General features: G+C 36.5%; 1 protein-coding gene across 2 annotated transcripts; it reads right to left on the reverse strand.

Moving 5' to 3' along the window:
* Positions 1 to 148: 148 nt before the first annotated feature.
* On the reverse strand, positions 149 to 9,077 carry LOC131549332 (CMRF35-like molecule 2). 2 transcript variants are annotated; one of them, XM_058791419.1, is made up of 6 exons: positions 8,688 to 9,077; positions 8,260 to 8,565; positions 7,004 to 7,108; positions 6,814 to 6,918; positions 702 to 754; positions 149 to 619 (listed from the first exon to the last, which is right to left on the reverse strand). In XM_058791419.1, the coding sequence occupies exons 1-6, from the start codon at positions 8,725 to 8,727 to the stop codon at positions 314 to 316; spliced, it is 915 nt and encodes a 304-aa protein (XP_058647402.1). In that variant the 5' UTR covers positions 8,728 to 9,077; the 3' UTR covers positions 149 to 313. The 2 variants fall into 2 exon arrangements, with proteins under 2 accessions (XP_058647402.1, XP_058647393.1); XM_058791410.1 differs by having other exon boundaries at positions 8,260 to 8,592.
* Between the last annotated feature and the right edge of the window lie 4,578 nt (positions 9,078 to 13,655).

Raw genomic sequence — 13,655 nt, forward strand, 5'->3', positions numbered from 1 at the left:
GTGTATGAAACTGAAACATAAATCAACAAATCATGAAGCAGTTTATGTGGACAGATGTAAGCTGCTGCTGAGTTTGTAAGAAGAAGAGCATTAGTTACTGATGTGAATTGATGTTAAAATAATAACACTGTATTGTTATAAAGAACAATCATCTTTTATTTTTTTCATATAGTTATATACAAATAAACACAATTTTCATATTACATATTAGCATATTGATAAATTTACATATATTATTTCAGCAACAAACTGAAAAGGTCAATCACAAACATGTATTTACTGTAAACAATGGCTCATGCAAACTTCAGCATTGTTAAACGGTAGCATAAACGGTGTTCATAGAATCAGAGGGGTTTGTGGGTAATTGTGGAGTAGCATAGACTGTTTTAGTAGAATCAGAGGGGTTTATGGGTAACCCTGGAGTAGCATAAACAGTGCAAGAATCAGATGGATTTGTGGGTAACTGATTCTTACACTGTTTATGCCACTCAACAGAAGGGCTTGTGGGTAATTGTGGAGTAGCATAAACTGTGGTAATTGTGGGTAATTGGGCAGTTTTGCAGTCAGGGTGAGGTCTGGTGTCTTTAATCTCCTCGTAAATGTACAGCGTTTGAGGAACCTGAGAAGAAAATTAGAAATGAATTACATATTTTGATGAAGGACATTCATTCATTTTTATCAAACAATTTGATTTCACAAACCACTTCACTGTTTTCTGTTCTAGGTTCAGGCATTTTAGAGGCTGAATCAGAGCCTGTAAAACAAATATACTACATTAAACATAGTAATAACAACAACAATAATTGAATAATACATCAGATCTTAACATCACAGTGCATCGCCAAGTTATGACCAGCAGGGAGACACAACATCTTTCCATTCACTCATTTCTCACACAACAATGTCATACACTGGCAAACGCAGGAGGAGCGCTGAAGGAGAGACGCAGCCCGCTTCTGCTGTGAATCAGAGCATTGCAGATGCAGTGTATTTGTCATCAAATGGCATCTGGAAGACCGTGTGATGCTGCAGAAAGCAATGGACTATCACGCCAAGAAGGAGTTACTGTCGCACCTGGTTGTCTCAACTGCCAAAAACTTTTGCAAAAAGTTGCTGAACTTGAAGGGAGGATTTCTACGTTGTATCAAATGAAGAAAGATTAACTGTTTCTGGACTCATTGCCGGTCCCGCTTACTCAAGTGGCTGACTCAGATGCCACAATTCCTTGGAATGGCTTAAGCACACACCCGGATGTCTCAGCCAGATGGGACAGGCTTGGTGCTAAACCTAAACTGATTCTATCATCCACCCCTGGGCTACCTCAGAAACAACCTTGGACTGTCATTCCAGAGAAGAAAAGTGTGAATAAAAACACACTTAGACCGCGCTCCCCAACTCATCAACAATCTCTCATTCTTGAAAACAGGTATGAACTTTTGTCTGAATCAACATCTCCCACAGAAAAGCCTTCCGTGGCTTCGTCTGCTCCAGGTTCTTTCTCTAATGGGGAATGTGCTGTAATGCCTAAATCAACAAAACGTCATTCCAAGAACCATGCTAAGCTGTCTGATGACACTTCAAAATCGATGCAGCCCCGTCACAAAAGAGGCTTACACTCTCACAGTTCTAAGGGTCACCAGCGCACTGTTAGTCCCCCGGCTAACCCATCAGAGTACCCTCGGCATCAAATATCTACACTCTGCAGGAACCAGAAACAAAATAATGAAAATTTGGCTGGCCTCCACATGTGCTGCTCGAGGCGTGCACTTCACGGACAACTTCAACTTGTTTTGGGAGAGAATGACTTTTTTCAAAGTGGACGGGTTTCATCCAAACATCTCTGGGACTCGAATGCTCATTTCCAACCTTCTCTACAGCATTTTTCAACCCCCTTCGACAGCCTTAAACATCATCAGCTACAGGATGATTGGCACCACCAGCAAGCAACTGACCCCACTGTCACAATCACCCCTCCGCCCAGTTGTCACCACAACCACAGAAATCTGGCAGAAGAAATTAGTGGTATGCATGGGCTTCTAACCAAGCTCAGTAAGTACCGCACACCAGGATCTTCTCCCTCTCCCACCACACCTACAGGGGTCCCTCACAGTGAGCGTGTCTGACATGAAGGTAACCCTGCTGCTTTCCAGAATATTCCTGTCATTTGCAATACTTGGTGGCATGGTCAAAAAAGACAAAAGAGGTTCTTAAATACAAGTAATCTAATCAGGGTGAATCGTAAAAAGAATCATGTCACAGCACAGTTTCTTAAATCTGCTATTCTAAATGTAAGGTCACTAACAAATAAGTCTTTTGTAATTAGCCAAATTATTGAAAACCATAAGCTGGACATCATCTTCCTGACAGAAACATGGCTTGACAGTAATCATAATTTTGTCCTAAATGAAACATCTGCACCAGGTTTTAGATATTTCCGTGTCCCTAGACTTAATAAGAACGGTGGTGGGGTTCACTGCCTGTTCCGCAAGACTTTGTGCTGTCAACATATCTTGACTTTGAAACATTTGAATACCTTGCAGTGCATCTGAAGAGTGAGCACTCTGTTATTTTATTAGTTCTGTATCATCCTCCTAGACTAAACAAAGGCTTTCTTGATGATTTTGGAGAACTGCTTTAAAGGATTTTAACTGATTTTGAATATGTCTTAATCACTGGTGACTTTAATATCCAGATGGATGTAATTTCTGATCTATCGACTGTTAATTTCACAGAGTTACTAAACTCATTTGGCCTTATTCAGCATGTAACTGGCCCCACACACAAACATGGTCACACACTCGACCTGGTAATCTCATGTGGCCTAACTGTCAGCCACCCACAGATTGTTGATGTTGCCATATCTGACCATTATTGTGTCTTTTGTGAGATTTCAGTATGTACCAAAACTGTGAGTTATAAGAGAACTGTCAATAAGCGCTATCTCTACCCTTATTCTGCCACGACCTTCATGGAGCTCATGTCATCTCTCCCTCCTCTCACTTCTCCCTCAGTAGACACTTATGCTGAGAATTTTAGTCTCAGGCCGTCCAAATGTATCGACTCTGACGACAGGAGAGCAGAAAGGCAATGGAAGCGCACAAAGCTTACAGTTCACCATGACATCTACACTGTAAAAAATAAAAGTTGAGTTAACTTCAAAAAATAAAGCAACCAGCTGCAAAGCTTTTTTGAGTTTACTGAACTTCAGGCCTATAGGCTTACAGTGCTGTAAAAAAAAAGAAAGAAGTTGAGCCAACTTCAAATTTTAAGGCAACAAACTTCAGCAGATTTTTGAGTTTTCTCAACTTGTTGTTTTAAGTTCATACAACAGAAATGTGAGAATCTCCCACAAAAAACAAGTTGAGCAAACTCAAAAATCTGCTGAAGCTGGTAAAAAATGTTTTTGTAAGTTCGCTCAACACTGTGTTTTTCACTCAAAAATGTGTTGTTGTTTCAACTTAAAAAAGTAAGTGTTCGTGCTGCCTTAAAATGTCAAGTTTTGTGAACTTAAATTGTGAAGTTGTTTTAACTAAGAATAAAGCTGAATAGACTCAAATGCAATGAACAATATCACTTTAAAAATTTAAAATGACAAGTTCACTGTAAAACCCGACTAGTCATGTTAACTCAAACCGTTTGGGTAAACCAATTCCCTTTGGCTTAAACCATGTAAGTTTTAAAACTTGCAGTTAAGTAATTAAGTGATTAATTAAGTGCTGATTGAGCATTAGTGATGAACACCTGCTGTTAACAAACACAATCACTGACAGAAAGAGAAACACAAGAACATCAACTGACTTTAGACACATGCTTAGATGAAATCAACTGAAATAAAATACATTAAATCTCTCAAAATCTGATTAAACAGCCCCACAAACAGCATCACCAGCTCCAATTATTAATAACCAGACTGACTTTATTTCTGTCAGACATCTACAGAAGATCTTATTGAGAATTAACTAAGGTTTAGATGTTGATTTGTTTCATTTGAAGTAACCATGTTAGAGATCAGTGTCTGCTTTAGTTGGGCTCTTGACCCTTGACTTTTGTGTTAGCTGTTTTTTTTCCCCGCTGGCTGTTGTAACCATGTGTTCTTCCAACATATTAGTTACAAATCAAAAGCCTAGAGAAAATAATCAGTAGCTGGTTGTTATTTGTTTATAATGACGATCATTTGTTAGTGATCTGATCTCATCTTAGCGTAAACATGGACATGTTGTGTGTCTAATCTCTGACTCAATGGATGTTGTATTGATTATAGTAAAAGTGATTCTAAGAGCCACTGGTTCTGCGACAGTCAGTTGATATAAAGGACTTTCCAAGCAGTTTTTCCACAAAAAAAAAAAGTTTTAATCTATGGGAGCAATTAGACTCACACAGACATCAAGAATCAGCTTGTGAACCTCAACAATGGTGACTATTACATTTTTTTTTACATTTTAAATCATGCTGCAATGCATGCTGGGTACTAGTATAGTACAAAACTCATCCATGGATCCCAGCATGCATTGCAGCATGATTAAAAAAAAAAAAAAAATGTAATAGTCACCATTGTTGAGGTTCACAAGCTGATTCTTGATGTCTGTGTGAGTCTAATTGCTCCTGTAGATTAAAACTTTTTTTGTGGACAAACTGCTTGGAAAGTCCTTTCTGTCAACTGACTGTCGCAGAACCAGTGGCTCTTAGAATCACTTTTACTATAATCAATACAACATCCATTGAGTCAGAGATTAGACGCACAAACACGTCCACGTTAACGCTAAGATGAGATCAGTTCACTAACAAATGATCGTCATTATAAACAAATAACAACCAACTACTGATTATTTTCTCTAGGCTTTTGATTTGTAACAAATATGTTGGAAGAACACAAGGTTACAACAGCCATCGGGGGAAAAAAACAGCTAACACAAAAGTCAAGGGTCAAGAGCCCAACTAAAGCAGACACTGATCTCTAACATGGTTACTTCAAATGAAACGATAAATCAACATCTAAACCTTAGTTAATTCTCAATAAGATCTTCTGTAGATGTCTGACAGAAATAAAGTCAGTCTGGTTATTAATAAGTGGAGCTGGTGATGCTGTTTGTGGGGTTGTTTAATCAGATTTTGAGAGATTTAATGTATTTTATTTCAGTTGATTTCATCTAAGCATGTGTCTAAAGTCAGTTGTTGTGTTTCTCTTTCTGTCAGTGATTGTGTTTGTTAACAGCAGGTGTTCATCACTAATGCTCAATCAGCACTTAATTAATCACTTAATTACTTAACTGCAAGTTTTAAAACTTACATGGTTTAAGCCAAAGCGAATTGCTTTACCCAAACGGTTTGAGTTAACGTGACTAGTCGGGTTTTACAGTGAACTTGTCATTTTAAATTTTAAAGTGATATTGTTCATTGCACTTTAGTCTATTCAGCTTTATTCTTAGTTAAGACAACTTCACAATTTAAGTTCACAAAACGTAAATGATGTTTATTGCACTTGTTTTTGTAAGTCCTGTCAACTTTATTGTCAGTTAAGACAACTTCACAATTTAAGTCCACATAACTTGACATTTTAAGGCATTTTAAGTTTGTTGCCTTAAAAATTTAAGTTGGCTCAACTTTCTTTTTTTTTAACAGTGTAGGCCTGAAGTTCAGTAAACTCAAAAAAGCTTTGCAGCTGGTTGCTTCATTTTTTTAAGTTAACTCAACTTTTTATTTTTTACAGTGTATAAGACTCATCTGAAAATGTTAAATAATGCAATGAGGTCTGCAAGAAAAGCTTATTTTTCAAGTTTAATTGACTGCAACAAAGACAACCCTAGATACTTACTCTCTACTATCAATAGGCTACTTAACCCCTCAATTGAATTATCATCAGAACGTCTCACAAGTGCAAAGTGCAATGAGTTTGCAGAATTTTTTAATGACAAAATTGCTTCTATGAGACAAAACATTGCCAGCACTTGCCCCCCTTGTAAGGTCTCCAACTCCCCAGCTAGTCCGTTGCAATGTAATCTGTCCTCGTTCTCAGCCGTCAGCCCCAGTCACTTATACAGGTCACATCTTGACTCTCTATCACTAAAAGCCAGTAATCAGGCCAAGAACTTAGGAATTATATTTGATAGCGACCTCATCAAAAAAACACATTAGCATTGTTAATAAAACAGCATATTATCACCTCAGAAATATCTTCAAAGTACGTGACATTCTCTCCCCTTCTGACAGTGAGAAACTTTTTCATGCATTTGTTACATCTAGACTCGACTACTGCAACAGTGTTTTTGCTGGGTTACCAAAGAGCTCTATTAAACACATACAAAGAGTTCAGAATACAGCTGCACGAATGCTAACTCGCTGTACAATTAGAAATCGCATTACTCCAATACTCAGATCCCTTCTATCATTCAGAATTTAATTCAAGATCCTCTTATTAGTTTTTAAATGTCTTCATGGAACTGCCCCTATATACCTTTCTAATTTGTTAAATAAATATAGTCCAGCAAGATCACTCCGAACATCAAACAGAAATTTGTTGGTTGTGCCTAAGACTCGGATAAAAATTGGGGAGTCAGCCTTTAGTTATTATTTTATTTCTATTATGTGATTTAATTGCTTATTATGTTTGTTAGTGTGTATATTGTCTATCATGTAAAGCACTTTGTAAACACTGTTTTAAAAGGTGCTATATAAATAAAGTTTTACTTACTTACAAACAACTGTAAACATGATTCTCATCAATAAATGACTCTGACAAACGTATAAATGGATAACAAATGTCATGCAAAGGAAGCCGTGGAATTAGCTCCTTGAGATTTTATGACAAAACCCCACCTTTAGCTCGAGCCTGACGCTTCATGCAGACAGTCACTATACATGAAACGAGTCCAACGATGAGCAGAAGAAGAACCACAGACACAATGATGATCAGAGACGAACCTGAGAGAAAACACAACTAGAGACTGATCATATCTGATACCTGCAGGTCAGTGAGAGAAGGTGAATGAACAGATCACCAGAGTACCATTCGAGACAGATGGAGAATCCGATGTGAAATCAGATGTCGATGGCTGGGAATTAAGTGAAATAGGTGGAGTTGTGATTGATGATGGTGTTGTTGGCGGTGATGCTGATGATGTTGAGGGTGGTGGTTTTTGCGCAAAATAATAGAGAAAATCATTGGCAGTGACAAAGTCTTATACAGTAAAGTTTTCTTTTTGTAAATCTTAACATTTTGCTCATTAATCTTAATTTGAATAGTATACAATATAATAAATCATATACATATAATAAAATCAAATCAAATATAGAGACTCTTGCCTGTCATTAAGATCATACTACACCTACAACCATAAATATCATACAGTGCAACCTAGGATTATTTTAACATTTGCATATGTCTCTAGCTCATATACAACTGTTAAAACAGTCACAAAGCCAACACACGTATCCACCTCCTTAAAACATGCTTTAGCTCCTTGTTGTCATCTTTAGGAAAACATTTAGCCATGCGTGTGTGCTGTATATACATATCATCCAGATTAGGTATCAATTTCACCAGCTGAATTACATTTGAGCTCTTTTTGTAAATTCAGTTGTTCTGAACTTCCTGTTGACTAATCACCCTCTTTGTCATATATTTCCCGCTCTATGACTTGTTTAGGACTCCTGTGTTGTAGTTCTCATTTCTTAGTTTACTATTTCATGTCCTCGTCTTGTAGTCTGATTGTAGTTTCTTTGTTGATTAGTTCATTGGTTGTTTTCAGATGTTTCTTGTTTTCTCATTATCCGTTTTATAAATAGTCCTTCTGTTTCTCTGTGCTTTAAGGCTTGGTTGTCTGCCCTTTTGATTTGTTTGTGTTTTTGTTCTGGTTCATTTGCTTTGATCTGGTTCTCCTATGGTTTTGCATTTTCTTATTTTCATTTAAGTGTTATTCGGATCCACTGATCCCTTGTTTTGAGTTCACCTTAATCACATATGACATGACTATGAACATCTTCATCAGGCTGACAACAATCAATTAACTAAATGGCAAAGAAACTACAAACAGACTAGGACAGGAAATGGGAAACAAGAAAGTAGAAATACAACATGCAAGTCCAAGTGTTTCATTGCAAAAGGTGATTTTCTTTCTCTGAACTTGTTTTCTAATACAAATATCTAAATGAGTTTAAATATCTGGTGATGGGATTTAAAAGGAAAACTACATTTACAAGTTACTATATAATTTGTGTACCAAATTGCCAAAAATAACAGCATTAGTAAATTCAGGTACTCACCTACTGTAATGTTCACTTCAGTGTAGGAATCTTCAAAGTTACGGATATCAACTGCACACTGGTATGTCCCAGAATCCTGTTCACTCAGATTTCTGATGGTCACATTGAAAACTGCTGCTGTTGTGTCGTCATACAGAGAGAATCTTCCAGAATCAAACCATTTATCTTTCTCTTTAGTCTTGATGAGGTCAGAGCACCATCCAATCAGAGGTGTTTTTGGCATCTTTCCTCTACAAAAGTACTTAGTGTTTTGGGTAAATTTTTTCTGATATGTGCATTTGATCATGCCTTTACCCCCTGGGTATCCTGTCACGTTCATGGAGATCACAACATCTATAACCAACCAGCATTTTAATACAACACCGTATTATGTAAGTTACGAGGTTTTAACAGGATGAACAGTCAAACTGCTTTCAAAAGTTTCTCACCAGGAATCATCAGCAGAGTGAAAGTCCAGATGATCTTCATTCTTCTCTCTTACTCAATGATCTTCTCTGGTACCAGCAGATTTAGCTCTACACGGGTCTGAGGCTCTCGGTGTGTTTCAGGTGGTTCCTGACAGTGTGTGAATCATGAATGTGATGAGATGCAAACTTCCTCTTCCTTTGTCTTCTGCCAGTGTATCACTGTAAAAAATTGCTGTAAAAATACGGCCATATTCTGACAGTAACATCCTGTTTTTTTCATTACAACAGTAAAATTCCGTAAAAAAATAATGAATTCTTGGTAGATCGAGAAAGTAGTAGTGTTTTCGAGAAAGTATCCTTCTGCAGTCCTGTGAAGTAACAGCTCTCAGAGTCGACACTCAGAGGCTGTGTTTCGAATCACACCCGACACCCTCATTCACTATTCCCTACATGAGTTTACTAATATAGTCCACCTGACAGAGAGAATAAACACTAATGAGTGAATTCAGCCAATGATGAATAGCTGCTGTGAACAAGAGGATTCACTGGAGAAAAGAGAAAAATGAAACTACAACTGACTTCAGCCACAACCTTGGATGAAATCAACTGAAGTAAAACAGCAGAGGATGATTAAACAACTCATCATGAAGTGGCCTGCTTCTCTGACCTTATTCTGTCTTTAATGAAGTGGTGTGGCTTTTTTTTGTTAGTTTCATGTTCTGATATGTGCTGATACTACAAAGCAATCTATTATGAAAAACTGTAAAGCATCTTATGCACAAAACTTTTTTGTAAAGTAAACCTTTTTAAAAAGTACTATGGCGTAATTAAGACACATACGGACATCAAGAATCAGCATATGAATCTCAACAATGGTGAGTCAAAATCTTCATGCTGCAATGCATGCTGGGTACCAGCACAGTACAAAACTCACCCATGACTCCCAGCATGCATTGAGACATGAAAAAATTATGCCACTGAATTGTCCACTTATTTTCTGTAATTCTTTCTATTTGCTTTTATTATTGCTTTTGTTTTTGTGTTGAGTTTTAGTAGCAGGTTTTGTGATGGTTATGATTTTGTGATGGTTATGATTTTGTGAAAACGAATGATGGTTTTGTCGTTAACATAACTAACAATATTACATATCTTGTTTTGGCTCTTTTTGCTATAACACATGTGTTTTAAAACACATGTTTACAACAACCAAAGACAAGTTAATGTTAAAAAGTCAAGGTTCAAGAGCCCAACTAAAGCTAACACCGATCGCCATCATGGTAGTTAAAAAACAACTTGCATTTCTGTGAATTTCTGACAGAAATAGCATCAGTCTGGTTAGTAATGTGTGAAGTAATGCTGTTTTAGGAGTTTTTTAATCAGATATTGAGAGATTTAATGTCTTCTTTATTTCAGTTGATTTCATCTAAGCTGTGGCTGAAGTCAGTTGTAGTTGTGTTTCTCTTTCTTCAGTTATTCTGCTTGTTAACAGCAGCTGTGCATCACTAATGCACAATCATCACTTAAGTAATCACAGAATTATCTCATTAACTTCACTGATTGATTGTTACTCTAACACTCTGTAGTGTGCACACATTACAAGTGTTCATTTAAAACTGAGGATTTTGTTGTGGACTTTAAAGGGTTAAAGATGTAAGAAGAGAAAAAAACAGCATGAAATGTAATTTAACAGCAATAAACTGTAATTAATTTATGGCAACAAACTGTAGAAAAAACAGTAACTTACTGGCAACCGTGCTGCCAGTAGATTACCGTTAATTCAAAGAAAAACAGCAATTTACAGTAAAACGAAACAGTCAGATTAACCAAACTAAAAAAGTTATTTTTACTGAAATATTAGTGAAGGTTCACAGAAAACAGTAATGCAAAGTCATGAACTGATCAGGAGAGTAAATATTAATCTGAACTGTATTAATGTGTTTTTGTACAAGAGAGATCTATTAGTTTAATGTAGTTTTGTGGGTCACCGTTGTGCTGGATAGTAGAGCCTATGCTTCAGTCAATGATGAGCCACAAACACTGACGTTCTGCTGCGTTTTTTTTTTTTTTTTTTTTTATTTAAATTGTGCAGTTGTTTAAGCACCGATGATCTTTTTGTTAAGTGTTCCAGCGCATGTGTTGTAGTTGAGGAACTGAAACAATTTCAGTTAAAGACACGTTTTTATTTATTTAAAGTGTTTGTAGTTTTATGCTAAAAAATATATTTGCTCAGTGGGCTCAAATGATACAAGTTCACGTTACTAATGCCATATGAATACTAATATTTTAAACTTGAACTGTTTGAACCAATTGGAGCAGAGTTCATTTCCATGGTAGTATAACAGTAACAGGCTGTAAAAATGAAAAGCTGTAAATTAATGGTAGAGGGCTGTAAAATAACAGTACATTACTGGCAAATCTGCTGCCAGTACATTACTGTTATTTAACGGCACAATTTTTTACAGTGTGTGTCACTGGTACAAGTTAAACTGGAACAGAGAGAAACAGAAATGCAGGTCATGCAATAAATGCATTAACAAAATAAGAACAAACGGTAACACTTTACAATACGGTGACACTAATATGCATTAATTCATGCTTAACAAATGCACAGATAATCATGAGTTAATGTGTAACTCATGAAGAACTAAACCATTTATTAATGATTACTGCATCAGAAACTAATGAACATTCTAAATGATTCATAGAGTAAGTAATCAATAAATTGTTATCAGTTAAATGCGTCATAATATATTAACTACCTAATAACTTATTTTATTAACTAATGAAGTAAATTCATATGTCAATTACCACATTGGGTCGAAGCCATGCCTTTAAACTTCCAGTTGTCTGCTTTAATTAATCATTAGCTAATGATTTGCATGGGTATCATTATGGTGTGACTTTACTTGTTGAGGCACTCGACTAACTAATTCAAAATCTATAACCACAATGACATATTACTTAACAATTAGTTAATAGTCATGTGCCTCAACAAGTAAAGTCATAGCATAATGATAACCATGCAAATCATTAGTTAATGATTAATTAAAGCAGACTGGAAGTTTAAAGGCATGGCTTTGACCCAATGTGGTAATTAACATATGAATTTACTTTATTAGTTAATAAAATAAGTTATTAGGCAGTTAATATATTATGACGCATTTAACTGATAACAATTTATCGATTACTTAATCTTTGAATCATATCGAATGTTCATTAGTTGCTGATGCAGTAATCATTAATAAATGGTTTAGTTCATCATGAGTTATACATTAACTCATGATTATCTGTGCATTAGTTAAGCATTATTTAATGCATATTTGTGCACCCGTATTGTAAAGTGTTACCGAACAAACTGTACAGAAGAAAGCATAGCACAGAACTGTTGACATATAAAAAGTTTGTGCAGCATGTTTTTCACACGAGCATCCAGTGAGATTGTAATCTGTAATGTGTCAGGACTTCCTCTTTGTTACACTCACAACCTTTGAAGGAAAAAAACAAAAAAAAACATGAATGAAGTGTGAAGTTAACACACTTCTCACTATTTCACTTTACTTCCTGTCTTCTGTGTTTAGAGAAAACCCTTGATTTCCACATTCCCATACATGGATTAACGCACTTCATCATTCAGTTCATGTTTAAAGGGCATATTTCAGGTTAGAGACCCCAGTGAGTCGATGTATAGAAAAATAATGTAGGAACTAGATTTTCTTTAAAATAAACTTTAAAATACGCTATTAAGGCTTCTGGAGTCGTTTTTGTGAGAGAATTTTACTTCCGCATCTGAAAAACGCCAAAACCGGAAGTGACGCATCAAAAGGGAGAGCGGACCATTTCAACCATAGGAAAGCAATGGATTGCAACGACAGTTCGGATGCTGAGGAAATTTTAAATATTTATTTACACTAGTATGACGGACCACAGATAAAATTATGAGCCTGCTATGCGGCCAAGACAGCAGGGAAAGGTCAGGATTAGACAGAACAACGGTCAGAGGAGACAGATTGAGTTGATGTGTGAGGAGAACAGAGCAGGTGTCTTGGTGAGAGGCCAGTCGGTTTACAGATAAACACACACCTTAGCAAACGATATGTATTAATCAGGCAATAGCAAAGTTAGTATTGGTCATCTACGAATATTGATACTTACCAGTAACAGAAATTAATAAGCGTTGATAAGGCGTCACGCTCGTTAATATCCGACACTAACGTTACGTGATATAGCGGTTTCTCATCACCGCAGGAGAGAGAGATAAACACGTTTTTGATTCATATGTGCTTGTGTGGTAAATGCGAGGCCATGGTCACAGCTGAGGAAAATCAGTGCTGCAGGGAGTTAGATACATTACACACTGGGTGTTGGAAAGGCGGGGATTAGTGCCCCCTTTCGATCACCGTCATGACGCAGCAAAATGAAGCGAGAGAGAGACTTGTCCTGGGAGCGGGAGAAATAATCGCCTTTTGTGTGTTATAGTGTGCGTCTGTGACTAATTGTGAGTACCCGCTCTACTCTATAGACTACTCTTGTTAATACTAATATTCAGATACGAGACAATTTGGTATTTGTCCGCTGTTCGCGATCAAACGTGTGAAATGAGTGTAAGGCTATGCTAGCGCATTCCACGCACTCACGAGCTGTTCACAAATATGACATCACTATTTGCCTTATCATCCTGTTCCGTACATTTTTATTCATATCATCATGCTGCTATATTGGGAACTATCACTGTGAAGTTTATATAAGAGTACTTAATTGTCTTGATTTGTGATATTCTTTGCAAGTATACGGGCACTTTCGGTTTAACGTGCCGATTCTGTTTACATAAAAGAGCACAGCGCTAGATTGTGTTGTACATTACCGCAGAAAGTTGATACTGTATATTGTATTTACACACTACATTGTATAGATTAATGTGATTTGTTTTGATACAGAAGTCAAGTATCGTTATGCTAATTATTTCTTTTATTTCTGTTCTATTGTAGAACC

Source organism: Onychostoma macrolepis, chromosome 01 (genome assembly GCF_012432095.1).
Source record: "Onychostoma macrolepis isolate SWU-2019 chromosome 01, ASM1243209v1, whole genome shotgun sequence".
NCBI classification, from domain to species: domain Eukaryota; kingdom Metazoa; phylum Chordata; class Actinopteri; order Cypriniformes; family Cyprinidae; genus Onychostoma; species Onychostoma macrolepis.

Coding starts and splice junctions, on each gene's coding strand:
- LOC131549332 (XM_058791410.1), bottom strand. CDS start 8,727: ATGAAGATCATCTGGACTTTCACTCTGCTGATGATTCCTG. Junction 8,593..8,687: donor CACTCTGCTGATGATTCCTG/GTGAGAAACTTT, acceptor GGTTGGTTATAG/ATGTTGTGATCTCCATGAAC. Junction 7,109..8,259: donor TGAAGTGAACATTACAGTAG/GTGAGTACCTGA, acceptor CAACATCATCAG/CATCACCGCCAACAACACCA.